General features: G+C 38.4%; 1 protein-coding gene across 2 annotated transcripts in view; it reads right to left on the reverse strand.

The window, feature by feature from the left end:
* Positions 1-24,910, reverse strand: part of CDH13 (cadherin 13) — a 447,767-nt gene that overhangs the window by 172,566 nt on the left and 250,291 nt on the right. For both annotated transcript variants that reach the window (XM_027646729.1, XM_027646728.1), the window contains exon 6: positions 21,145-21,289. In XM_027646729.1, coding sequence (XP_027502530.1) covers positions 21,145-21,289 — 145 coding nt within the window. The remainder of the gene's footprint in view (positions 1-21,144; positions 21,290-24,910) is intronic.

Below are 24,910 nucleotides of genomic sequence, written 5' to 3' on the forward strand. Positions count from 1 at the left end.
TTAAATGGTCAAATCAACCCCTGCTGATATTAGTAGCAGCAGATTCGAATTCAGTCTCTGACGGGAGCTTTGTCCACATCACAGTGAAAGAACTTGGCATTTTGATTTTACAAATAATTCCAGGATGGGTTACCATATTAAAAGCAAGAAATAAGAAGCAGTCAGTTATAATCAGTCATTTGATAATTCCACTCCATAAAAGAGAGTTCCCAATAACTTCTCTTATCCGATGCCACAGCTGAAAGTCTTGTTAACAGAGGTCTCAAGGCAAAGGAGTTCCAGATCATTGGGCATTTTATGTCACTTTAATGTTTAGGGAGGCAGCTGAGGAAATATATTGGCTTACACTGATGTTCCAGCATTCCTAATAGATAGAGTTTATAAGCCAAATGAAGGACCAGGTTTCTTTTTTTAATAGATGTCTGCAATATTATTTCCATGGTATAACGTATAATTAAATTCAAATATTCATCCTATTAAGCCTTTCAGCTTTAGGTCGAATCAAGCAGAGGGATACATTTGCTGGCTTGTTTTTTGCCAAGCTGCCTGTCTGCAGGGAAGATTAACAAGGGACACAGGCTGGGAAGCAGATTCGTCCCAGTTCTTGTGGATCTCAAGATTAGATTGGCCATTTGTTTCTATGCAAAATGTAAATGCATCTGCAATTACTTCTAAGAGAAAGCTGAGCACTCATAAGATGTGATTTATATGGCAGGCTGCTGGATGGAGATATATAGCAGTGCTTTTCCTTTCACTTGACATTCAAATCAGTCTGTGGTAACTCTGTCACTAATCGTATTTTCTGAGTGAACTGGGACCAGCAGGGCTGGCAAACTCCTGTTCCCTTACACACACCCTTTTGAAACAAAACCACAATCAATAAACCATCATTTTTCCCCCTCTCATGAGAAGGAACATGTGTTTGATGGCTAGTGTCTGTTCAGGAGTCAGCATTGCTGGTAAGTCTGATGTATATGTGAGTGGAGGAAATGTGTGTGTTGGGATTTGCCTTTATTCTTTGGCTCTTCCTTGTGACTGAGGGATAAAAAATTACAGTAGTATCGACAAAATAATAATAATATCATCATAAAATGCACTTGTAGGAAGATTTGTTGTCTGCTATTAAATTCACATTCAAAGCTGAGCAATCTCATCAAAGGTAAGTCTAAAAAGATCTACTTTTCCAAGTGTACCGGTTGTCACAGCCCAGTGTGTAGCAAGGAAGGTGACACTGCTGCTTCCTGCATAGAACAGGAACAACAACAGTCATGACAACACCTGAGACAACACAAAACACAACAAGGACAACGCCTACAAGTTCACTTTTTCTTGAGTAGTGAAGGGGAAAAACATAAAATCAAATCTATGTTAGACTATGCAGTTTTCACCTACAAACTTTTCCTGGCACAGTAACAAAGGCACTGATAATAATAATCAGAATTAAAGCCTCAAATTAGAGCCTCAAGTATTGCAAAACTATGTTTAAAATTCCATTTTGGGACAGAAACTGTAACCTCACACAGAACAGTCCTTTTCCTGTTATTCAGTGCTGGAGTAGCACCAAAGACTATCAAGACTTCCTTCAAAACTAACAGCCATGGAAAGTTTTAAGAAAGAAAACTTGGATCTTAAAGTGCCTTGGACCTGAAAGTCTTTCTGTCTGGAGAATCCAGATGAGAACATCCTTCTGGAGAACATTTTCATCTCACCTTGCTGAAAATTAACTTCCCTGGCCAAGTGTCAGCAGAGGACTCTGCTGGAGCTGCAGACAGAACAAGGCTTTGCCAGGGTGATCTCGTGTCTCCTGTCCACAGGATCAGATATTTCTTCTATCCCCTATAACTTCTTTAGGGTTTGGGGTTTTTTTTGTAAAGTTTAATACCACAGCTATCCTCCTCTATTCCAGATCTAGACTTGGTAAAATCTGAAGAAGAGCCTTTGCAAAGCAGATTTAAGAGGACATGCAGAGCTGATTAAGTGCCAACTGTTAAGTCAGAGAACTTTAAGAATCTTGTGAGGATAAAGGACAGCATTAGCAACATAATTTTTAAAGAAGAAAATATACCCAGAAATAGTGCCAATCTACCCTCAGATTACCAATAAAATTTTTTCACTCTGGCAACGATAGTGCAAAGTTATCGAAGAACTTCTGAATTTAAACCTGATAACCACCATCCCGAACAAAATGATCTTTATTCTAAGGCAGTAGCCCAGTACGCAGCACATGCAGAGCCATGACACTTTATATCTGTCTGCTTTTCCATTTTTACTGAATTATTCCCAAATACCCAGTATCCAACAAAGACATAGTCTGGCTCTTTCTTCATCCCTCTCCAATTCCCCAGCATTAGATCTTTGCTTATCTCTCCGGAGTTATACAAAATGTTTATCTCTTTAGATCTTCTCTTATCTCTTTAGTGTTATAAAAAATGGAAGTTGCTTGGGGAATCATGACCCTACAAATGACACTGGGAGTTAAAAGGAGCATTGCTTTCAATATTTCACTGGGTTACAGGCCTGGATGAAAATGAATTAATCAACAGGTATCACATTAAAGGTTATTTGAGATTTCTTGTTGGAAGACACGGGGAGAGCTAATTTTATAGAATAGTTTGTAGAACTCCCAAATAACCAAGCATACAAGGGGAAGCATCTTACTCAATATAAATTAATTGTACTATCAGCTCGATTCTTACTGAGTGTTCTTATTGTGGCACTGCTAAAGAATTGTTATTTATAAAAAGATATTGGAGATAGAGAAGATAGCCTTAGTTAAGCCTAAATTAGATTTCCAGTCTGTCATTAACTCATCTGTGGTGAATATCTTAGAAAAAGGTATGTAAAAACCAAGAACTCTGTGCTGAACCTAAAACAAATGAATAATGTGCCACTGGTGTTATTAAGGTGATGGTTGTTAACGTTAAGCAGTAAAAATAACTAATGTTTAGCAGTAAAATAAAAGTGGGTTTGTTGGCTGCTTTTAATTCTGCTCTCAGTGCCTGGTTTATTCACTGTACACCCTCTTTCCCTTCACATCCCCTGCCTTTTGCAGTAAATAAGATGAGTTTTACAAAACACAATTTGCAACCATGTGAGCAGCAAAGGAAATGAAGCCACAGGCACGTGGAACCAAGAGAGTCAACACTGAACAACCAACCCTCATTGTGGCCATTTCTAGCTTTTCTTTCAAGCTGTGATAATAAAAAAACATGCAGAAAGACTTTGTGAGATTAATTATTAGAAGCCAAAAAATCTGAACAAGCTCTAAACTTTCTAATTTCATGGTGTATAAAACAGAGGGAACACAGAGAGTTATCTCACAGGAAAGAACTCAAGACCTGTCCTACAAAAAGGTTGGTAATCCTGCAATATTTCTACTATGGACAGATATACTGAATGTCACATCACCCAGACCAGAAAAATAGGAGCTATGTGATCATCTGGGAACTGAATCTCAGTCCTGGGTTATATATTTCACTTATTTTCTTACTCTTTATCATTTCTCTTAATTTTATTTCACCTTCCTTTACCCTATATAACATATAGGTATAATGCCAAAAAAAATTAAAAATTTAAAAAAAATGGAGTAAGCTCACCAATTTGTGCTGCATTTGACATATCGGGATACTTACATATAGATATTTTTATAGAAAGAAGAACTTCATTTTGACTTCTATCTCTTCACTACAGGATTGTGTGATTTTTATGGTATGAACATTCATGTCTTTTATCATAGTTTTGTATTTAAAGTAAAAGTATATTTGCTAAACCCAACTAAAATTGAAAGCATACACAAGCTTAGAGTAAGCGAAATATGATGAAGTCAAAACCAAATTTAATCTTCTTAAAGTAAGACTTAGATTTAGTGGATACAACTACAGAATGCTTTGTCATTGGTTAACCAAGAAAGGAGTATTGACAACCACAAGATCAATTATCTTAATGAAATGTAAGAATTAAAAGAAATACATAGGTGTGTAGAAATGCTTCTCATATTTGAACTAACGCTGACGATTTTCCCTTTTAAATTTTAAAAGGATGTTATAACTTCACAAACCCGTCGTTGTCCTCAAATTGAATAAAAAACTGTGCAAAGTTTCAGCACGTCAAAGGTGCCCATTTGAGACCCTCCTGTTGTGCTCACAGGAGCACATCAGTCCTGACTGATCACAGCTCCCAGCAAAACAAGTAAATAAACGAGCAAACTGAAGATGAATCGAGAGCAAATAGAGAGAACTTGAACTTTTCCTTCCCGTTTTTTTGTTTCTCTGCAGCACAATGTGATCATTACGAGAATTGGGTATCTGTGATTCAGTCACACGTGATTTAAAAGTCTGAGTAACCACCCAATTGTTTACCCTTCCAAAACAGACGTATGAGAGACGTCAACACCAATTTCATGACAAACGTTGCTTTGGCTTTAGCAGTTGCCTGTTTTCAGCCTGCTGACACCCAGCTTAAAACACTCGGTTACCCAGGGTGACATTTATTTCCTGGGACTGGACATTTCACCGTTTGCAATGGTCACACTGGTTCACTGGAGGATTAATCACCCTTTGGAGGCACCTATTTCTCCCCACCGACTCTAGAGGGAAGTAGAGGACCGAGCTACAACACACATCTCCTGCACCACATCAATGCTCCGGCTTTCCAGCCGTGTGTGTTTTCCTGCCATACTTTGAAGATGGTTGCAGAGGTGTGTCCCAGGATCCTCCACAATTTAAATTCTTGCCTCTTTTTTTTTTTCCTTTGGATATTGACTGTGGTAGGCAGTTTGACACAATACCTTAAATATTTTTAAGAATGAACTTTAGAGTCTTGAGTTTGGTGGCAAAGCTCCCAGTGACTTCACCAGAAGCAGCATTTCACCTTGGAGTGAACGGAATTTAAAAAAAAAAAAAAAACCCTAAACTTCTCTAAACAGACTTTATATCTCAATATTATTTCATATGTGCCAACATGACCATTTGGGTTTTGACAACCATTTTAAAAAAAAAGTTATTAACTCACATAATATCACAGTTAAAGTATTATTACATCTTTCTCAAATAATTAGAGAGAATTATGAATTCTCTATATCTTTCTGTAAAATTCTGCTTGCTCTACGTAATAAATATTATAAAGATAACACCGAGTTCAACATGACTCAGTATTTAACAAATAATTTACATAATGTAAATATTAATGTAGCCTTGGCCATTGTGGGACTAAGGAATTCTGAACACTGTGCCTTTCATGACTTCCAATATTGCAGCAAGTTAATGCATGACATGAGGGAGATTCATGGATACATATTAATATAATAAAATATAACATGAACTTTTTAAAACTCAGAACATTCTACTAGAACTACTTAAACATCCCTGAATGATCCCTTTTCTATTCACCTTTATTGCCACTGTTGAATGATTTGGGACTGCTCTTCACTGGAGCTCTCTCCAAAGTGTTTTGGTTTATAAATCTCAAAAGTTTAGGATTCTGGTCACAGGGTAACACGACTGATAACAGAGAAACAATGCTTTTTTTTTTTTTCTTTTCCCCTCTGTGCTGAGCAGTGCTTTTCAGACACAAACAGGAAGGGTACAGCAGGAGTTTAATCTCAAAGTAGTCTCTCGAAGACTACAGTGTTAAATATTTCTTTTCACTGCTGGGTTCATAAAGTTATCCATAACAGCAAACTATATTTGAAGCCAATATGACACAATGACTCCTTTCAGCTTTGAAATACACTATTTAAAAAAAAAAAATCAGTATATGTGCGGGAGTGTCAAAGAAGAGAATGAGATTTCAGTGTCAATCCCATTAACTTCCATCATCTCACTGGCATTTTCCATTTCTGGGAAGGCCCTGAGGCAGCTTTTCAGTCCCCCTGTGACCCCTTGTTTCAAACACCACTGCCCACCCTGCCAGCTGGACACGATGGGTGAACTCTCAGGCACCAAGAGAAACTGCAGCATCTCAAAGGCTTTCCCTGGATTGTTTGCATTTCCCTCGGGAACATAAGGAATATACCCCAGGAATCCCCTGACTGAGCCTTACACAGTGTCAGCTTTAAGCTTTGCTTGGAGTGAGATCACCAGGCACTGTTCCTTATCTTAGTAACACCCAGCTTTGTGTATCCAGGGTCTGACCTCAAAACCAGGAGATTAAAATAAATTAATAAACAGGAGTCTGAAAATCAATTTAATTCTTCAGTCTCTTGGGCTAATTAGGGCAATATTTTTAAGCTTTTCCCCGTGACTTTGAAACGTGGTGAGTTTTTATTCTGTTGTATTCTCTTCGTCTCATAAGAAAAAATATGAATTAATGTGCAGCTCTCTCTTATAAATTTTGGCAATATTTGGGTTTTCTGACAGTGCACTGAATTTCTGAAATGACAAAATTGGAAATAATGAATAACAACTGAACAGCAGTTGTCTGAAAACATAAGGGAGGAACTCATTTAATCTCCTTAAAGGAAACTGCTCTAGTTTAGATATTGCACAAGTCGTTTGCTGACCTGTGGCAGAAGGACAAATTTCATCAATAAAAAGCATCTGCCTCCCACCTCTACTGACTGGAGCAAACTCTTAATATGAACTTTTACGAGAAAAGGAGCCTGTGAATATGGTCAAACCAAACATTTGTCAGAATTTGAATTTGTGTGGATTTGTCTGGATTTGTGTGGCCTTTATTCCACCTAAATAAGCTGTATTTTCTCTGAAACCAAGTTTGCCCTTTAGAAACTATGCAGGGAATCTGGTTTAAATTGTTTCTATGTCCCAAAGGGGCTTTCCATGATAGTTTTTGCAATACTTTGACTATAAATTTGGCCATGCTTTGAGAGAGGGGTTGGATCAACCAACCTCCACAGGTCTTTCTTCCTCCCTTATTCTGGGACTCCACATCCTTTACAGTTATTTATTCTAAATAGCTCATCACAGCCTGACCTCACTTGCAAACTCCTGCCTGAGTGATTTTTCCAGTTAACACCAGCAAGTGCTGGTTCTCAAATATGTAGATTTTCACTATAAAATCTATTTACAAAGTAGTCAATATTTCATCATTAACAGAAAATTTACTCTAAGTGTGGCCAAATTTCCCTGCCTGCTTTTCATTAGAACTACACACAGCTGATGCACTTTTTGCCAACCATCTCTGCTAACACCCCAAATAATAAATGAATTTGTTTGACCTATAAGGAGGTAACTTTCATGTTTCATAATAATTTTAAAACCAGTTGTGGATAACGCAGAGTTATTTGTCCAGCTCTGAAAGGAACATTCCAAATGGGAAATATGAGCCATTTTATTTAACTATAATAAATATTAAATCTCAACCAAACAGCGGGAATTTATGAATTAAGGTGTGAATATATCTATCCACACTTCAGGTGCGTGATGAGTACATCTCAACATCCTCATTCAACTTTTTAAAACCTGCAGAAAATGTCTCCATGGTAACTTGCAGTTCCCAACTGTGGCAGTCATTTCCAATCAAGCAAAAAAATTAATTAGCAAGCAAGAATTTATGTTCTTGAAAATTAACTGGAAAAGTCAAAAGTAGGAGTAACAACTTCTGTATGTCAGTGTTCTCCCAGACTGGTCTAAAAAGCTCAAGCGATGTGCTTAAAAGTAAAGACATAAAGATAAAAGTGCTCAGCAAACTTCAGGAAAAATTAGGAACCAGCATCTCAGAGGAGCTTTCATGGGACAATTCCCAGTGGTGATTTGTAACAAAAGACATTGGACATGTGTTTACATGAGCAAGAACGTATTTCAAAAAGTGCCACCTACCAACACATAGAAATATTCATTGCTGGGAAGCTTATGGGCAATAAAATTCTAACTCTGTCACAGATATTACCAACAAGGTCACAAATCACATCCAAGCTGAGACTATCAAAGCCACTTCATATATCCAAGATACTCCCCTGGAAAAAAATCCTTACACGTCTTTAAAAAAAAAAACCGAACCAAAAAAAAACCAAAACAAATTTCTACCCTTTAAGAAATAAATTAAACAAAAATACAGTTAAAAAATACATCTTCTGGGGTTTGCAGTTTAACACATGAAAGAATACCCAGCATATGTGATGCAGAAGAGGCCAATGGTGCTGTTAGGCAAAATTATTTCAATTCCTGACTTCTCCACATTCAAGCTGTGCCCTCCCAGCTCAGCTTTGTGACTATTCCTCGACCAGAACCACGACAGAAGCAGTGCAGGGGCAGAGAGGGGAGGAAACCTGCTGCTCTGGTAGGGATGAGGCATCCCACATTTGCTACAGTCACGGGAAAAAAAGATGCCACACAGAGATGAGAAAGAAGCCACAAACCCAAGTCTGGTTGGAATGGGGCAAACACACCCGCCAAATTCTCCTCACGTTATCAGCCACTGTAAACATTTCAGTGATGGACTCTGCACAGAGTGGTGGGTGGACACAGAGTGGAGCATTTATTTGTTTAGTTTTTTGCTTTTTATTGCTCCCAGGACAAAAAAAAATCAGCAAAAATAATGCAATTTTTGTTTCAGTCTGCTTTCCTTGAGCAGTTATTTTCAGTGGGCAAAATTTTGCAGTTGTAATTCTTTTCCAGGACTTTTATTTCTTAAAACTGTCACCCCCTTTGTACCATAAAGCAAAGATCAAAGATGTTAATTTTTTAGCTACTGGATAAAAGCAAATGCCACATATTGATAGAAATTGTACCAAGACTGCAGGGGATCTGTAGATACATTTATAGATGAAACCTAAATGGATCCACAGACTAAATCCTGCCAATTACAGGAAGTCATTTAGAAGTAAAGGGACTGGTTCTGGTTTTCTCAGGAATGTGACACAGATAAGAATTTTGGGGATACAGCAGGGAGAGCTGGAAAGCAAGCACGATTCCCAGCTGGCACATTACCTTGTCCTTGGCCCAGGATTGTAAAGAAAGGAAGATAAAAGCTGGCAAAATTAATTTGCACACCTTTAAAATAAAGGAGGAGAATGAGGATGCCCTACTCCAAAAATCTTTGTGCCCCTTGTTTCCGTGCACCAACAGAAAGGGAGATTTCATTCTCAGCTGCAAATTGCCACATCCCACCAGGAAAAGGGTCAAGGAGAGGAGAATTTAAGGACATCTCATGGCCATCACAAGAGCCATGTCCCACTGTCTGTCTTACTCAGAAGACTCATCAGATCAGTCTGGGGAAAAAATGTGATTTAGTGCAGACTTAAGAAAACAAAATAAACTGAACAAGTGTGTGAGAACAAAACTTTTGCTGGAGCACAAGTCCTCCTGCTTAGCATCGGGCCATTAAAATTCTTGGCAGCAGCACACAGGCCTGGCTTGCCAATGGCCCACTTTCATGCAGCCTATTTTTGTTTAGGAAAAAAAAAATATTTCAGAACATCCTGAATATTAAACCTTTCTTCAAGCTATGATGATCAGGGAGATTAGCTCTGATCAGCAGTTTTAGGCCATATGTAAATTTGGTGTCCCTAGGCAGAGCACCAAACCATGAAATATCCTGCTTTTTTTTCCTTTTGGCTGCAGTAATAAGGAGTCTGCTCCACAGATCCTCATTAATATTGGTCCACACCACCTACTTAGCATTCAACAGGTTGTAATTCCTGGACCTATGAGGGACTAGCCCCCAGCTAAGGTAGAGCAGATTTGCAAGAGAAAAGCTACAATAACAAAGAAATCTTTACTTCATTCGGTTTCTCTTAATTAATGCTTTTTTAATGTTTTCATTTCTTTGGCAGCTGCAGTCCAAGCAAATTTAGAAGTGTTTAAGCAGCATCACCACAGCCCATCCTCACAGATGTGCTTATGAAAATGCTCAAATCCATTAAGTTAAGGAAGATATTTTCCCTCTCCTCCAGCACACACTGTTTAAAACCCTCAGGACACACCAAAGTAATACCAGCCCTGAATAAATATCACACCACTTTTTATGGAACAATATATTTAATATAGAGACACAGTGAGAATGAACAATCTCCCCGTTCCAGCCTGTGCGGGGAACATCCCTGCCTGGGTGAGGCCTGAGAAAATAACCCTTGCCTTTATCAGAAAATTTGATTTATTGAATGTAGAGACATCTACATTCAAACCACTCAGAGTGAGGGTTCTTGGAGAAATGGTTTCCAAAGTGTAGTGTTGGAACTGCTGGTTTAATCCACATAATGATCAAGGAGAACATCCAGAATCTTGATGCCCTTCCCTTTACACTTTCCAGTTTGAGTAGCTACCTGTTAAAGAACTGACAGACAAATTGTGATCTGGAAACCAGCAAGAGGGGAAAAAAACAAAAGGCTTGTTTGCTTCCAAAAGGATTCTTTGGTTTGAAAAAAAAAATTAAAAAAAAAAAAAGAAAAGAAAAGAAAAATGAGTTAAAACTTTATTCAATAGCAATGAAGCCTGAAGCTGATAATTTCGACTTTCTTGGATACAGCTGTAGCAATGAGAAAATAAGAGCCCAAAGGATGGATAAACTATATTATCTTAACTAGCAAGGGCAAACCTTCAACATATGAAATTGGAAAAGCTACACTATTAACTTTTTTCCCTGGCTAAAAAAAATATGATCAAATTTTCAATTCTCCAGTTCTTTTCCACTGAGCCTGCAGCATCCACCCAGCTGCTCCGAGTGTAACCTCCCCAAATGAAACTGCCAAATAAGCAAGATTACAACAAGCCCAAGGGGCATGTCTATCTTTTTGTCTTATAATTATTTTGAGTACTGTGGGTTTTTGCGAACGGAAACTATGATGGAGTTCAGCTCAAAATCAAGAAGGCAAAACTGTTTAAATTAAAAAAAAAACGAGAAGTTTGCAAAACAATGCTTGCAAGTGTGTCCAAACAGTAATGTATGCAATTTCATGAGCCATTACACTGTCTGTTAAAGAATGCTGAGGTGTCTCCATAGATTTTGTTTTCCAGAGCTCTGGCCCTTCTCTGCTATAGCTGGAAACTGAGCTCCTGTGTCAAGTTTTGGCCAAGCAGATTTGGGGACTCATCCCATCTACACACAAAGCTGACATAACAGTCACAGTCCTGCCCACTGCATATTGGTTAAATCTGTTATAAACTTTGCTTGCTAAACCTACAGTTGTTTTTCCGTCATTGTACAGCAGTGATGGCAGGCACTGCAAAATCCATTTACACACAGCCACACCACAGGCATTTCAGTATCTCAGTTCCCCTCATTAACTTAACTACATTATTTTAGTGTTATTTCTTATTCAGTGTCTGGCCACTCTTTAATTAACAGAAATTCTCGGAGTGGCTTTAGGATATGAGCTTTCTCTCAAATAGGATTTGTATGAGTATTCCTCCAAATTGTTCATAAAATTATTGCACAGTTTGTCAGATGAAAACCTCAAACCAGTTTTATTTACTGGTACTGGAGTTGCTGTATCTGAGTGGAATGTTGATCCCAGATACCAAGTACCTAAATACCATTTTTCTGCCTTAAAACAATGAGCTGTTGTCTCTTAGTGGAAGAATACAAAGCAAGTTCAGGCAAAACACATCAGTAGGATGCTCACTCACCTTAATCCTGGCTTAGTCTTTATAAAAAGGAGGAATAAAGACCTTTTGTATAAGTGACAAGACGAGGGACAATGGTTTTAAACTGAAGGAGGAGAAGTTTAGATTAGATGTTAGGAAAAATTCCTCCCTGTGAGGTTGGGGAGGCTGTGGCACAGGTTACCCAGAGAAGCTGCGGCTGCCCCATCCCTGGAAGTGTCCAAGGCCAGATTGGACAGGACTTGGAGCATCCTGGGCTAGTGAAAGGTGTCCCTGCCCATGGCAAGGGGTGGAATGAGATGGGCTTTGAGGTCTCTTCCAACCCAAACCAGTCTGGGATTTTACGATCCCAGGGCTTGCTCAATCCCAACCCAATCCTGTAAATGCTCCCAACTCCTCAACTGCAGCACTTGGACAGCCTGGGGGAGTAAGAACCTACTCTTGTATATAGGAAAAAACTCTCTATTGTTTAATAGTTTGATTTGCTATTATATGCTACTGTGTAAGTTTTATTTTAATATCATGCAACTGCTGGGATTGCATTTTTATAATTGATGCTCTGCCCCAGAGGAGAACTTTTTGAAGAGTAAAAAATGCTACCTTAGGTGCTGAATCAGAGAATTTACAGAGTGCTTTGGGTAGCAGTCCTAAGCTACAACGCTTCCCAGCAAAGGTGCTGCAGGTGCTAAAGTATTCAAACCTCTAGATCAATGACATTAATTAATGGTTCAGGCAATAAAATAGAAAAGAAAATTAAGGGAGTGATTTAAATTTTGAAAGAAAAGTCCTGTACAGAATCCAGCTGATGCCCTTCTGTAATCTGTGTGGATTTTTATCAACAAATCCAGGCCTAAATTATCTCCACATTCTGAATGGAAGAGTGGTGATGTAACAGGAATGATTTTTTTTCTGTGCTAAAAAGGGATCGTTGCACATTTCCTCTCCAAAGACTCGGATTTGTAGTACACGGGCTTTTAGCAACAACAAGCCTGCATGAATTTCGTTGACATTCCTATATCCATTGATTTCACAACATGCCAATCTCAGCTGACACAAAGAACTGTCATTTAACAGGAAAACACAAAGAGATCTTTCATTAACACTCCTTTTAACTTCAGTGTTTCAGATGCCTTCCAAACTTCTCAGATACTCGGGAGCACAGGGCTGATGGCAAGAAATGACAGATAAAAAAACTTTTAAATAACACCTCTTAAAAAATTTAAAACCGCTTTAAAGAAACATGCTATATTTATAACTGCCAATGGTAAAAGAAAATGACTGTTCAAGAGACATTTTTTTTTTTTAATCAAACATCATGAAATTCAGATTGTAAAATCACACTGAGAGTCTGGCAATATTTTCAAAGCCCAAAGGAGCTGGTTGTCACTGTAAATGAGAGATTACAGCTTGGAGAAATAAATAACACATCTTCAGTGGAGAAAAGTAAAAGAGGTTTGACCAACTGAATGTGCAGTGTTGGGGGTTTTTGGTTGCTTTTTTTGTTTGATTGGTTTTGGTTTGGGGTTTTTTTTCCCCCCCAAACCTAACTGTGAAAAAACATATCTTTTACCTTGCCCTGTGAGATCAAGCATATTCTGCCCTTTCAAAGCCTAAAGCAATGAGGCTAAGAAATCCTGTTTCCCTGTGTGCTTAATAAAATTACACCCTCGAGTGGACTGGAAGAACATTTATAATATGTATTAATTGAATGAGTAATCATATGACCCCTTAGACAAGCCCTGCAGTGTGTCATAAATTATTTCATTAATTAAGGTAGCTTTGTCTTGAGATGTCTCTCAATTTCTAAACCATGTCAAAAATAAATTTCCCTGTCAAGTTTCCTGACAATGCTTTTGATGATGAAAATGAAATGATATTAAAAATACACTGTGCTCTTTACTTTTATAGTAAACATGATATTCTGCTTTCCTCTCCAAGATTCCACAGAGGAAACTGATATATTTCTCCCAGGAATGTCCCACCTCCTTTCCCTGAGGTGCTGGATGTGCTGCCATAATGTTTGCATGGCAAATATTGCTATTTTATACAAAATCATATTTTTTATAACATTCCTACTTCTTAGAACAATTATCAAGTACTGTGCTACTCTTAAGAAGATGTTTTACCCACACTACATTTTAGAACAGAACAGCAGTATAAGCACACTGTTAATGAACAGATATGGAACTGGGACAGAACAATCCAAGAAAACATGCACTATCTTCACCAGCATAATTCTTAGCACATGGTACTATCCATTTGTAAACTGGCTTGTAAGTATAATAAGTAGGGACTGTGGAATAATCAGTTAAAATGTTTTATCTAAGTTATTTTCTACTTGTACTTTGGAATCAAGATTTCTTTTGGTCTTCATAGTGTTCACTTGTACAAAACTGAAAACATGAGACTGAGGTCCCATAGTTTCCATCCAAAGGATGTCCCACACATTTTACTGCTGGATGTTTAAATCAGAGTAATGATGAGCTACAACTGCATTCCAAAGAAATCACTGTCCCGAATCTGGATCTGTTAATATTTTCTTAGATCCATATTTAAAAGACATTTCTACTGGGAGTTTCCAACCAGCAGAAGATGGATGGGAAGTAAGAACTGTGCACCACTGTGAGATTTCACCTTCGACCTGTCTGTCACATTCCCTAAGTGTGATTCTAACTCACTCATGCATTCTCTGCACATCACACACATCAGCTGACACCAACTTTTTCCCCCCTGCAAGAAACCCAAAAATAAGCTTTTCATCCTTACTAGAATATTCTTTGTCTATAAATGTGCCATTTAAAAAAAATAAAAATCCTTTACTTACTTCTGAGCATGTTAGTGCTGCTCACCAGGAGGGCTTGGTTTCTAAAAATAAGTGTAATTTCCCATCTATTTTCAGTGGACAGCCACAGAAAACTATTATACAGAAATAGTGCAACTATGGGTGGAAATGAATGGTGGTGTGCAAAGGTGACATTTTCTGTATTTAAAAGATATAATATGAACGAAGAAATTAGAGTTTCATTTTCTAGAAGTTGGGCTCAATGTGTGAAAGCCATGTGAACTATTTTGAATATTCCCATAAAACCCTACAAACTTCTCATACTGTAAAACTAGATTACCTGTCATTATTTCTTCTGTTTGCTTTTTCCTGGTGGGTCATTCTCACTAAGGTTTCTTTTCCTATTGCAATTGCTTTCACTCTTCCAAATGTAATGTGCAACTATCCTTTGACTTCACGGGATTACAGACTGCAATTTAAACCTCAAGCAGTATATTTAATGGTGGGAAAAGAGATATTGTGAGCGCCTGAAATAAAGGGAGAAATGAGAGGGGAAAAAGCCAAGGAAATATGAACCCATAGTTGAAAAAGAGCATTTCTTTTCTATCTCTTTTTCTTTTTAAATACACTATCTACCTGATAATAGCTATCAAATAACATTGGGAAAATTAATCAAATTATCCTGCAAGAGAATAAATAATCCTGCCACTCTGCACTGGTCAGTTCTCCACTCAGCCATGGATCTCTTCCATAACAAAGGAAGGATGGATGTGTCTGTTGACTGACCCTGGCACTGCACACCAAGGCAAATCCTGCCTGCACTGATATTGTTTAGGATTTTTTCATTTGGCACTTGGAGTAGCCACCACACCACGGAACTGCTGCCAGAGGAAACAATATTCCACTGTTCCAACCCCTGGGAACACAACTCCAGGATTTACATCCAGCTGAGGGGGAGGACGCGGTGGGCGGGAAAGGGCTTCAGCTATTGCCTCTCCTGCCATCAGTCCCCAGATCACACCATAAATTTATGGCACATGATTGCAAGTTGTGGGGATTTATCCCCCTTTTCATGCCCTTTAAAGGGTCTGAATGAACTCCATTGAGTGTTCAGTGGTGACAGTGCACTGACAGAGCAGGGTCACTCAGCCTGAGGGGCTGCTGGGCCTGCAAGGAGCTGATGGGAAGGCAGTGGCCAGAAATGATGATTTAGAAGAGTATAAATATAAACTGAGGTTTTATACCACTAATAAAGCCTATCAAGAGGGCATCCTCCTGCTCCTCCTCCTCCTCTGCACAGCCACAGGGCCAGGCATTTTTCCATATAACACTGCGGTGTCTTTCAATTAACAGATGACATGAATGAGGTTGTCTCATGTGTCCAAACTGCTTGGGGTTTTAAAGCTCATCCTTCCCTTTTCTGAGAGGACATAAGGAGATGTGTAAAACAGGTGCAAAAGCCCAGGTGCAAAAGCCACTGGTAAATTTATTTTAGTGCATAAATTTCCCCTTGCAAACAATTACACAGTGAATTACACAAACTCATTTGAGCCCTTGGTTTTCAGTACCCACCAAGGACTCCAGCGTTTTTTAAAAAATTCATTTGTATTGTAATTAAGAAACATGCTTATTTTTATTTAATGAACCTGAGCTATAATGCAAAAAGAGCCAAAAGCACAAACCACCAGTGCTTCCACTGTTCTGTGCATGGAAGTATGAGCACTTTATTACATCAATTGTCCAAGGGAGAGAGACCATAGTGTTTTTACAACCTTTAACATCAGGCATTAACTCTGATCTGGTCATTAGACTGATTTTTGGTATGTCAAGTGTATAACTACAGAAAAGCAGATGAAAGCTCGTTTTAGCAGGAGGGACAGTGAGAACGCAAATCATTGTGCAGTTAGAAGGAAGTCAAAGGGAATTTTCTGTCTGGGACTGAAGAGGGTGACTCACCATTTCCAGTCCTCACAGACAGACCAGTAATTCTGACCTGTGCACCTGAGTTGATCTGGAGCCTTTTTTGAGTTTAACCTCTTTATGCCAAAAATCAAGACTAATTGAACCCTGGAGTGGGCTGTAGAGTCCTGCTTCCAACACTCCCATCACAGACTCAGTTGGAGTGAACTGCTAATTACTACAAATGAGATTATTTTAATTTTTTCAAAATGTACTGGACACCTGTTAATTACTGGATAATACTTTAATGGGTTATTCCTCAAAAAACCCACAGGCAGATTAGACTGCATGTGCACCTTTATCTGCCATAATACAATACATTATTAGTAAATCCATAGCTTTCTTTCCATCATGTACATACACAGCAACTAAGGGACCAGATAAGTAATTGTGTCTACATATGCTCATCTCTCTGCAATATGTGCCTATCATATATATGCTATATGTATATATAAATATGCATCTCTACATCCACAAAATACACATATTCATATGCAGCTGTATTTTATTCCACACAGATATGAGTGAAAATTCCTACTGGGATATACAAGCAGCTGTGCATAATTAGCCTGGCTTCTGCTTGGCAATTTAAATATTGGCATTACAGATGTTTCTACCTAGTTCAGATCTGTTACATTTCCAGACCAGATTATAAAAGGCACTGAGTATATTTTTGCTGAAATGAAGATGATTAATCCCAGGAAAAGATTGCTGAAAGTTTGCCATCAGCAAGTTTTAAAGTATGCCCAGAACTGCACACATTTGTAAGCAAAAGAACTTGAAAACTGCTTTGTTGAGTTGTATCCAAACTGAGCACCCCATCTTCAGTAGGGAAGGACCAGGGAAAAGATGTGTTAAACAGGTTTGTTTTTCCAAATATAAGACTTTTCTTTATTCTTTTGCTTTATCCATCTTTACAAATAATTATTTTACGATACTGAAGAACACTCTTGGCTATTCTTAATTCCTCCTACTTCCTCTCTAAATGCCTTCAAGTGTCCCTTTATTTCTAGCAATTATTTATAGACGTGTCAGTCCAGGCTCCATGGCTGGAACCCAGTGTATCCAGGCTATTGTGCAGCACAGAAAACAAGCTACTTTTTTAAAATGAAGTTCTCCAGCAATTTTCCTAAGCACTGCAGTTAAGGTTTTACCCCACTGGGTTTGCAGCATATTGTTGTAAGTCACATAATGTCAAATGTGTTTAAAATATTTTCTGCTGAATGCCTGTAGCAAGTGAAATGAGGTGGCTGTCAAGTTCATTTAACCAGCCTTCACTTCCCAACCTTTAGAGAGTGAGACATCCAAGGGTTTGTGCCAATGGAATACATAAGATTACAATCTCTCTCATTAATGTGCTGAGGTGAGTCAGACACAGGACACAGATCCTAAAACCCTGAGCTGGATAGATCAGGGATCTATAGGGATAAACTGTGTCACAACTTACAAGACAAAACCACGAGAAATCATCAGTAGAGCTAACACAAAACCCATTACAGTCAGTCAAAAAATAGCCACAGCTGTCACTGGTTCAGGCTCAGCTATTATTTTCCTGTATATACAGCTGACTTCAGTCTCATAGAGCAATTAGAGATGTAATAAATAAAAAGAAATGAAAACTATTTGCATTTAGTGGACATTTACACTTTGACCCAGTGAACATCAAGAGACAAATCCTTTTTGAGCATCCTTCATTTTCAGCAGAACTATTTCAGTGAAAGGGTTTGATTCAGAGCTTGAATGAAGATAAAGGTGGCTGTGATGAAAACAAGATTATACATACAATGCAAAGCCTTTTTTTTTTCCAGCTTCAAAAAAGAAATACAACAATACACTTATAATCCAAAAGGAAGGAATCAGGAATCTTACACACAAACACAGGCACACAAAGATTTCTATCAAGCTCTGCAGTGCAACCATTGATTGGGAGCAGCCAGACAGCAGAACCTGGTGAATAATTTGAGAAATATGCCATAAAATATGAAGAACTATGGAAAATAGATGTAAACAATGTGAAATCTTGGCTGACTGGATGCCATTTGCACAGAGAACTGTGACTGATTCCAGCCAATTCTGATTCTACAGGTTCACCTGTGAACAAAGTAATTTTGCAAGCATTGGTGTTCCTGACACCAGGAAAATGAGATTATGAAGTTTAGTGTGATGAACACCTGGAGGGAAGGGGGATAAGATAAGGAAAAGAAAGTTGAGAAAAATTTTTCAACTTTGACTAACAGAGAAGACAATCAAGATGCTAAATGATACATGGATCACTAGGGAAGGGCAATGAAACACAAAATGGATGGAAGCAACTACAGACGAATTCACTGGAATTTGGACTGAGAAACGTGTCTAGTAAATCAGAACCACAAATTTCAACGTGGGAAATCAAGGATAGTTTGTAAATGAGCAAAAACAGGGAACTGTCAGTTTAAAAAAAAAAAAATCCATGGGAAAGAAGAGAATTTTGGTATAGAATTTGAGAAAAGAAAGAACATACAGCAGGGGATAGTTAAATGTTGCCCCATAGCCTGGAATTAGCAGTCAAATCTAAACATTAGACTAACTATTGTTTGGGTGCATGTGGTACATAAGAGATGCAAACTTCTGCTTTGATGGAGGGAGATGAGGCCACTGAAAGACTCTCAGGAGCTCCCAGCTCACAGCCAGAGCTCAGGTACCACCAGCAGGATTAAAGCTGAACCGCTGCAGAGTTTGAGCTCTTTGGCACCACTTTCTTTTCCTGAAATATGAATATGGAATGAATGTGAATCTCCTGAACTACAACACCCTGCTCAGTGGTCTAGGAATGTGTATCTAAGTGGGCATGACAAGAAGATGTTGCTGTTTGGGTGAAAATGTAATAAAGTTGGTCCCTCAATCTGATTAGTCACTCACGCTGTGCTACAACTATTGACTGGCTGTGCAAAGGAATCTGTGGCATTTGTGAGCAATGTGTTTGAGCTAATCATGAAACCTGGAGGGAAGTGGAAGTGGGACAGTCTAGGGGAGTTTCCTCTGAATTCCAAAGAAGCAATCAATACCTGAAATAAATTAAGAATGTGTACTGGAGTCCTACAATAGAAAAGCGTTAGTGTTCCACTTGCAGCTGTACTCTCAAATATGAAACACATTCCCTGTTTGAATGAAAATATCATCAATATAACATCATAGAATCAACCTGGTTGGAAAAAACCACCAAGATCATCAAGTCTAACTCTTGATCCAACCCCGCCGTGGTTCCTAGACCACGGCACTGATGCCACATCCAGTCTCCCCTTAAACACCTGCAGGGACGGAGAATCCACCACTTCCCTGGGTAGCCCATTCCAATGGCTGATTACTCTCTCTGTAAAGAATTTCTTCCTAATATCCAACCTAAACCTCCCCTGGGACAGCTGAAGACCCAGTCCTCTTGTCCTACTGCTGCTTCCTGGGAGAAGAGCCCGACCTCACCTGGCTACACCCTCCTGTCAGGGAGTTGTAGAGAGTGAGGAGGTCTCCCCGAGCCTCCTCTTCTCCAGGCTGAACAACCCCAGCTCCCTGAGCCTCTCCTGTGTTCACTGCACACTTGTCACAAGTGAGGTAAATAAACATTCACCTTAAAATTTTAACCTGGTGAAGGAGCAGCTCACAATGCATTTAATACCTGCAGCTTTTCAAACACGGGGAAAGCAAAACTCACCAAAAGGTTATGTGATTTCTAGAAAATGCATAAATAATAAAATAAGGACAAATAACTTCTAGTCCTATGGGTATGTAATACATGGGAGTAAAGGCACTGTCTATCCTTGTTCAGAGTAAGCAAAGCAGATGTCACCACATTAAGCTTCAATGAATATTAAATATTCATGAAAATATAATACAGTTGTTTCCAGCTTTCATTTGAAAATATAAGTCCATCAGCCAAAACCTTAAACTCATGCTCATACCTTCAAGTGTATAAGGAGGATAAGGCCCTAATGGTGTACAGACAGACATCCAAATATATAACCCACAGCTCTGATCTCAGGGAAATCACTGTCATTCCACTGGCATTAGTAGGACCTTCTTCTGGCTTAGATTTCTATCACCAAGAGCCAGGTTAACTCCAGCAGATAATCTGATCATACAATTACTGCTTAAGAATGCACTGGAGATTCCTCTCAAGTGGAAGTGAAAAGCTGGTTAATAATTCAACAAAATCACACAACAGTTGAGAACAACAGTCGAACCAAACTAATTCAGCCTGTGGGAAGAGTTTAAATAGGATGGTTGTACCCAAATTAAAATTTGGAACAATATTTTATTCTTATAGAATTTCAACATCAGATAAAATCAACAGTAAATTCAATCAGAACAATTCATTGCTAACTTTAATTCTCAAAGTGCATTTTTTATTTTGTTGCAACTGTTGTATCTGCATTTACAGCATCTGTTTATCAACATTGTTCAGTATTTCAATCTGCCCTACAATATTAGTTTATTCATAATAATCTTTCAATTTATTTCTAGTATTTACTATACTCCTGCTATATAAACAAATAAAAATTACCCTTCCAGCAGCTAAACTTAAAGAAAAAAAAAGGTGAAATTCCCACTCTGAACAGAAATTTTTCATGCTATTTGGTCTGAATCTTAATCATATCCTAGGGGTTTTCTTAGTTGATTCAAAAGATGCATTAAAAAAAAAATGAACCTAAATCAAAGCTTTTATTTCCAACCTTTTTTTTTTTTACTTTTACAGCAGAGACTTTGTTTTTTGGACTTGCTGTTCTAAAGGTTTGCTGGTCCCACCTCTTTGTGCAGGGGAAGGATTCGCCGAGCCACAAAATCAGCAAGAAAAATTGTGCAATATGATAATAATACATTTCTCAAAAGTCAATTTGTGCACTATTTACAGAGCTATGATTGCCATGGACTCACCTGTGGGAGATCCCTCCATGACATGCCCCACATAAGGCCCCTCTTTGAACATCGGCCTGTTGTCGTTCTGGTCAATGACAGAAATATCCAAGCGCACTGGGCCGTCGATGGTTTTCCCACCCAGATCTGTGACCTCAACTTCAAGCTGTAGGAATGAAAAGAGAGGAGTAAATTCATTAGTTCACCATCACAGGGAGCTGAGAGTAAGAAGAAACCAGCTCAGATCAGTGCTGTTGGAACCAGATCTTGCCCAGGGCGACACTTGCAGCCCAATCTTCTGGAGCGGGCTCAGAGCAGATTTCTAATCTAAGAACCAGAGAAAGACAGATGGACATTTGAATTAAGATGGCAGCTTGAAAATGGCATATTACCCAAAGAATGAAAAGACCAGAGCATAAGAAAACAAAGACCCTCTGCAAATTTGATACTAATAGTGTGAAAATTTGGTTAGAGTTTGTTTCTTTGCTTTATTTTCAATCCCATTTCCAGTGCACATGTGTAGAACTATCTGGTATAACTGACATATCTCCTAAAGCTCATTTTAAAGGCTTTTTAACAACAAACGAGCAAACAGGAAACAAAACAAAACCACAAACCTGCAAGAATTCATTAGACATTAAATGTATTTTCTCAATGATGGTGGCATGGAGCATTAAGTCAGGCAATTTTGACACTTCTCCAGCATTTCTAGGAAGGTATGGAAGGATAAAACACATGCAGTCTCCTATAAGCAGAAGATATGTAAACTGCAAACACCCACAATCCCAATGTGTGAGAGCACCTGTTGAACAGAAAGCTGACATCTGCAGCTGAGGATTGGTTTGGACTTCCTCTACTTCCAAAAGCTGGACAGAAATATTCTACTGTATATCTCCACCCTCCAAACCAGGTGCAAGGGAAAACCACAACGGGTCACCAAAGCTTTGTCTGTTATTAGGGCAAACCAAGCCAAAACTTGTTAAATATTAGAAAAGATCAATTTTGATTTTTCAACAGAAAAGATTACAACTGTGTGCTGTACCTGCCCTCACCAAGAAATCAATAAAATACAGCATTAAACATGTCAGAGGCACCACTATCATTCTCACCTGCCCTCCCCATCCCCAGACTCAGCTCTTTAATGGAGTTAAGCCAGCCAGAAAATGAACCTGAGCTCCAATGTTAATATCACTCTGTTCCAGTCTTTCCTGAGAAAGTGGTAACAGCAGGGGCTGGAAGTCTCTGAGCATTTTGTTTATACTGTTAATTTATTCTTCATTGCCATGTCTTATACCTGTAAGTTATTTATAACTTAGTGATAAATCCTAGTGGGAAAGAATTAGGTCAGAATTTTAATTCCTTATTAAAATGGATAGCTTATTATCACCTCTCTCCGTATTTTGTTCTGCTTATAGATACTTTCCACTTTTTTAATTCAATGTGTTGGGTGTGAGTAGGAGTATTTGTTACGAGTCAACTACCTACTCAAATACACTGTTTGTAAATAGTGTCACAGTCCATTTTAACATCTACTCCCTGCTTATTCTCACTTCTCTGGTAATTGTTCTTGCAAGCCTTTCACAAGCCTTATTTCCCCTATATATATATTTATATATTTCCCTATATATATAGTTATATATTTCCATATATATATATATAAATATAAGCTAACAAATACTTTGATTTGAAGATAAATAATTCCCATGGCATTGGCACTGCTGAACTTTTATGAGGGCACACACCCCTTTATCTTCCAGGCTTGTTTAACCCTGCATTCCAAAGTCATTGCAGGAATCTTTGATGGCATATGATCTGATGGGGACTAGGAAGAAAAATAGTCTTATTTCTGAACTACATTAAAGTCAGATAAAGGTTTAGCTACAGTTGGAAACTGTTGACAGAATGAATCATAAAATAGTTTGGGTTGGAAGGGACATTTAAGGATCATCCACTCCAACCCTCCCACCAAGGACTAGGACACCTCCCACTAGGACAAGTTGCTCCAAATCCCTTCCAACCTGGCCTGGAATGTTTCCAGGGATGGAACACCCACCACCTCTGGGGGCAATCCATGTCAGTGTTTTACCACCCTTATTGTAGTTTTCTTTTCCTTATATCCAGTGTAAATCTCTCCTCTTTGAGTTTAAAACCGTTCCCCCTCATCCTACCCAACAGGCCCTGCTAAAATGTTTGTCCCCAGCTTTCTTGGAACCCCCCTTTAGGTTCTGGAAGGGACTCTGAGGTCTTCCTGGTGCCTTTGCCTTCTCTCCTCCAGGCTGAACAACCCAAGTCTCTCAGCCTGTGAGATGCTCCAGCCCTCTGATCATTTTTGTGGCCTCTTCTGGACCAACAAGTCCATGTCTTTCCCATGCTGAGGACTCTGGAGCTGGACACTTTTCTCTTGGTAAATGTCGACTCACCAAAACTTTGTTAATTGCTTTGGGAAGTGAAAGAATAGCAATATGTCTCTGTGAAATTCCAGCAAATTAATTTTCAAATTCAAGATAATTTGCTCTTAATCTATCTCTCAATATCAAGTGACTATTCTGTTCATTGGAAAGAACAAAGGCTTTGCTAAATTTAAAAAAAAACTATTTCAGCTGCTTTATCAAAATTGTAAGTCATTTAAAACAAAAGCTGATCTAACAGTAGGTTTTAGACTTTTTTCCTAGAGTAGAAGAGATTAAGGAAAAGAATAGGAGATTCTGATTAATGACTGAAAGGGATTTACTTTATCATTGCCAAGTCCACTGCATCTGAGACCAACTGTCCAAAAAATTTGGCCTGACAGGTCCATAGGAACAGTTACATGATCTCTGCTTCATTTTATTAAGCTGACAGAGGACTTTATTTTATTAATCTTTGTACAATAACTTTCAGGCTTGCCCTAAGCATTATGGGTTAACTCAGCAGCTCTTTTTAAACCCATTCTCCTGCAGTGTCTCCAAAATAAAAGCCTGCAGCACTGAACTTATGACCATTTATCTTTATATGACTAGTTAGTGAAAGAAGCTGTCTTTTATCTTGCTTCTACACAAAACAAACCAACATATAAAAAAAACCAACAAAAAAATCCATAAAGTCCCACTGCTCATAAAATAACAGAAATATATTGTTATTTATAAACACCCAACACATGCAAGTGAGAAAAGCATTCAAGTAAGAGACAATATTGGCACTTGGAGCAGGCAGTGAGTGGAAAATTAGATGGGGCCTCACTATCAGAAGAGGGAGATTTCAGTCTTTCAACACAGAAGGCAGGAAAGCCTATCTGGTTTTAATGCAAAACTCGACTGATGTATGGAAGAGACTCAATTAATTCTTTTGATAACAACAGATTGTGATGGCATGTTCAGAGAGTGTGTAAATTCCTACCTGACTATAACAACAGAGCTCCAAGGACAAGTGCTAAGTATAAAGAGAGATTTGGACAAATTAATAAAAAACAACCTGCAGAGCTCTGTAGCCTTTTTATTTAGTGAAACCCTGCTATGTTTTCACTGTTCCAACTTGAAAGTTATGGAATTATGTTCATAGGGGGTTGAAACTAAGTGATCTTTAAGGTCCCTTCAACCCAAACCATCCTATGATAATGATGAAGTTTTGTTCATCATAACCCAAACCAATCATATTTTCAGGAACTCTTGAGCCTAAATCCCAATTTCATTTTTGACACCAGTGTACATGCAAACTACAAAGGATAATCAAGGCTTTAGGAGAATGGTTGAAACTCACAACACAAGACTCCATGACAGGATACAAAGCAGACTTTGGCTATTGCCCCTTA

The sequence above is a fragment of the Corapipo altera genome, unplaced genomic scaffold, assembly GCF_003945725.1.
Source record: "Corapipo altera isolate COAL_440 unplaced genomic scaffold, ASM394572v1 62, whole genome shotgun sequence".
NCBI lineage: Eukaryota > Metazoa > Chordata > Aves > Passeriformes > Pipridae > Corapipo > Corapipo altera.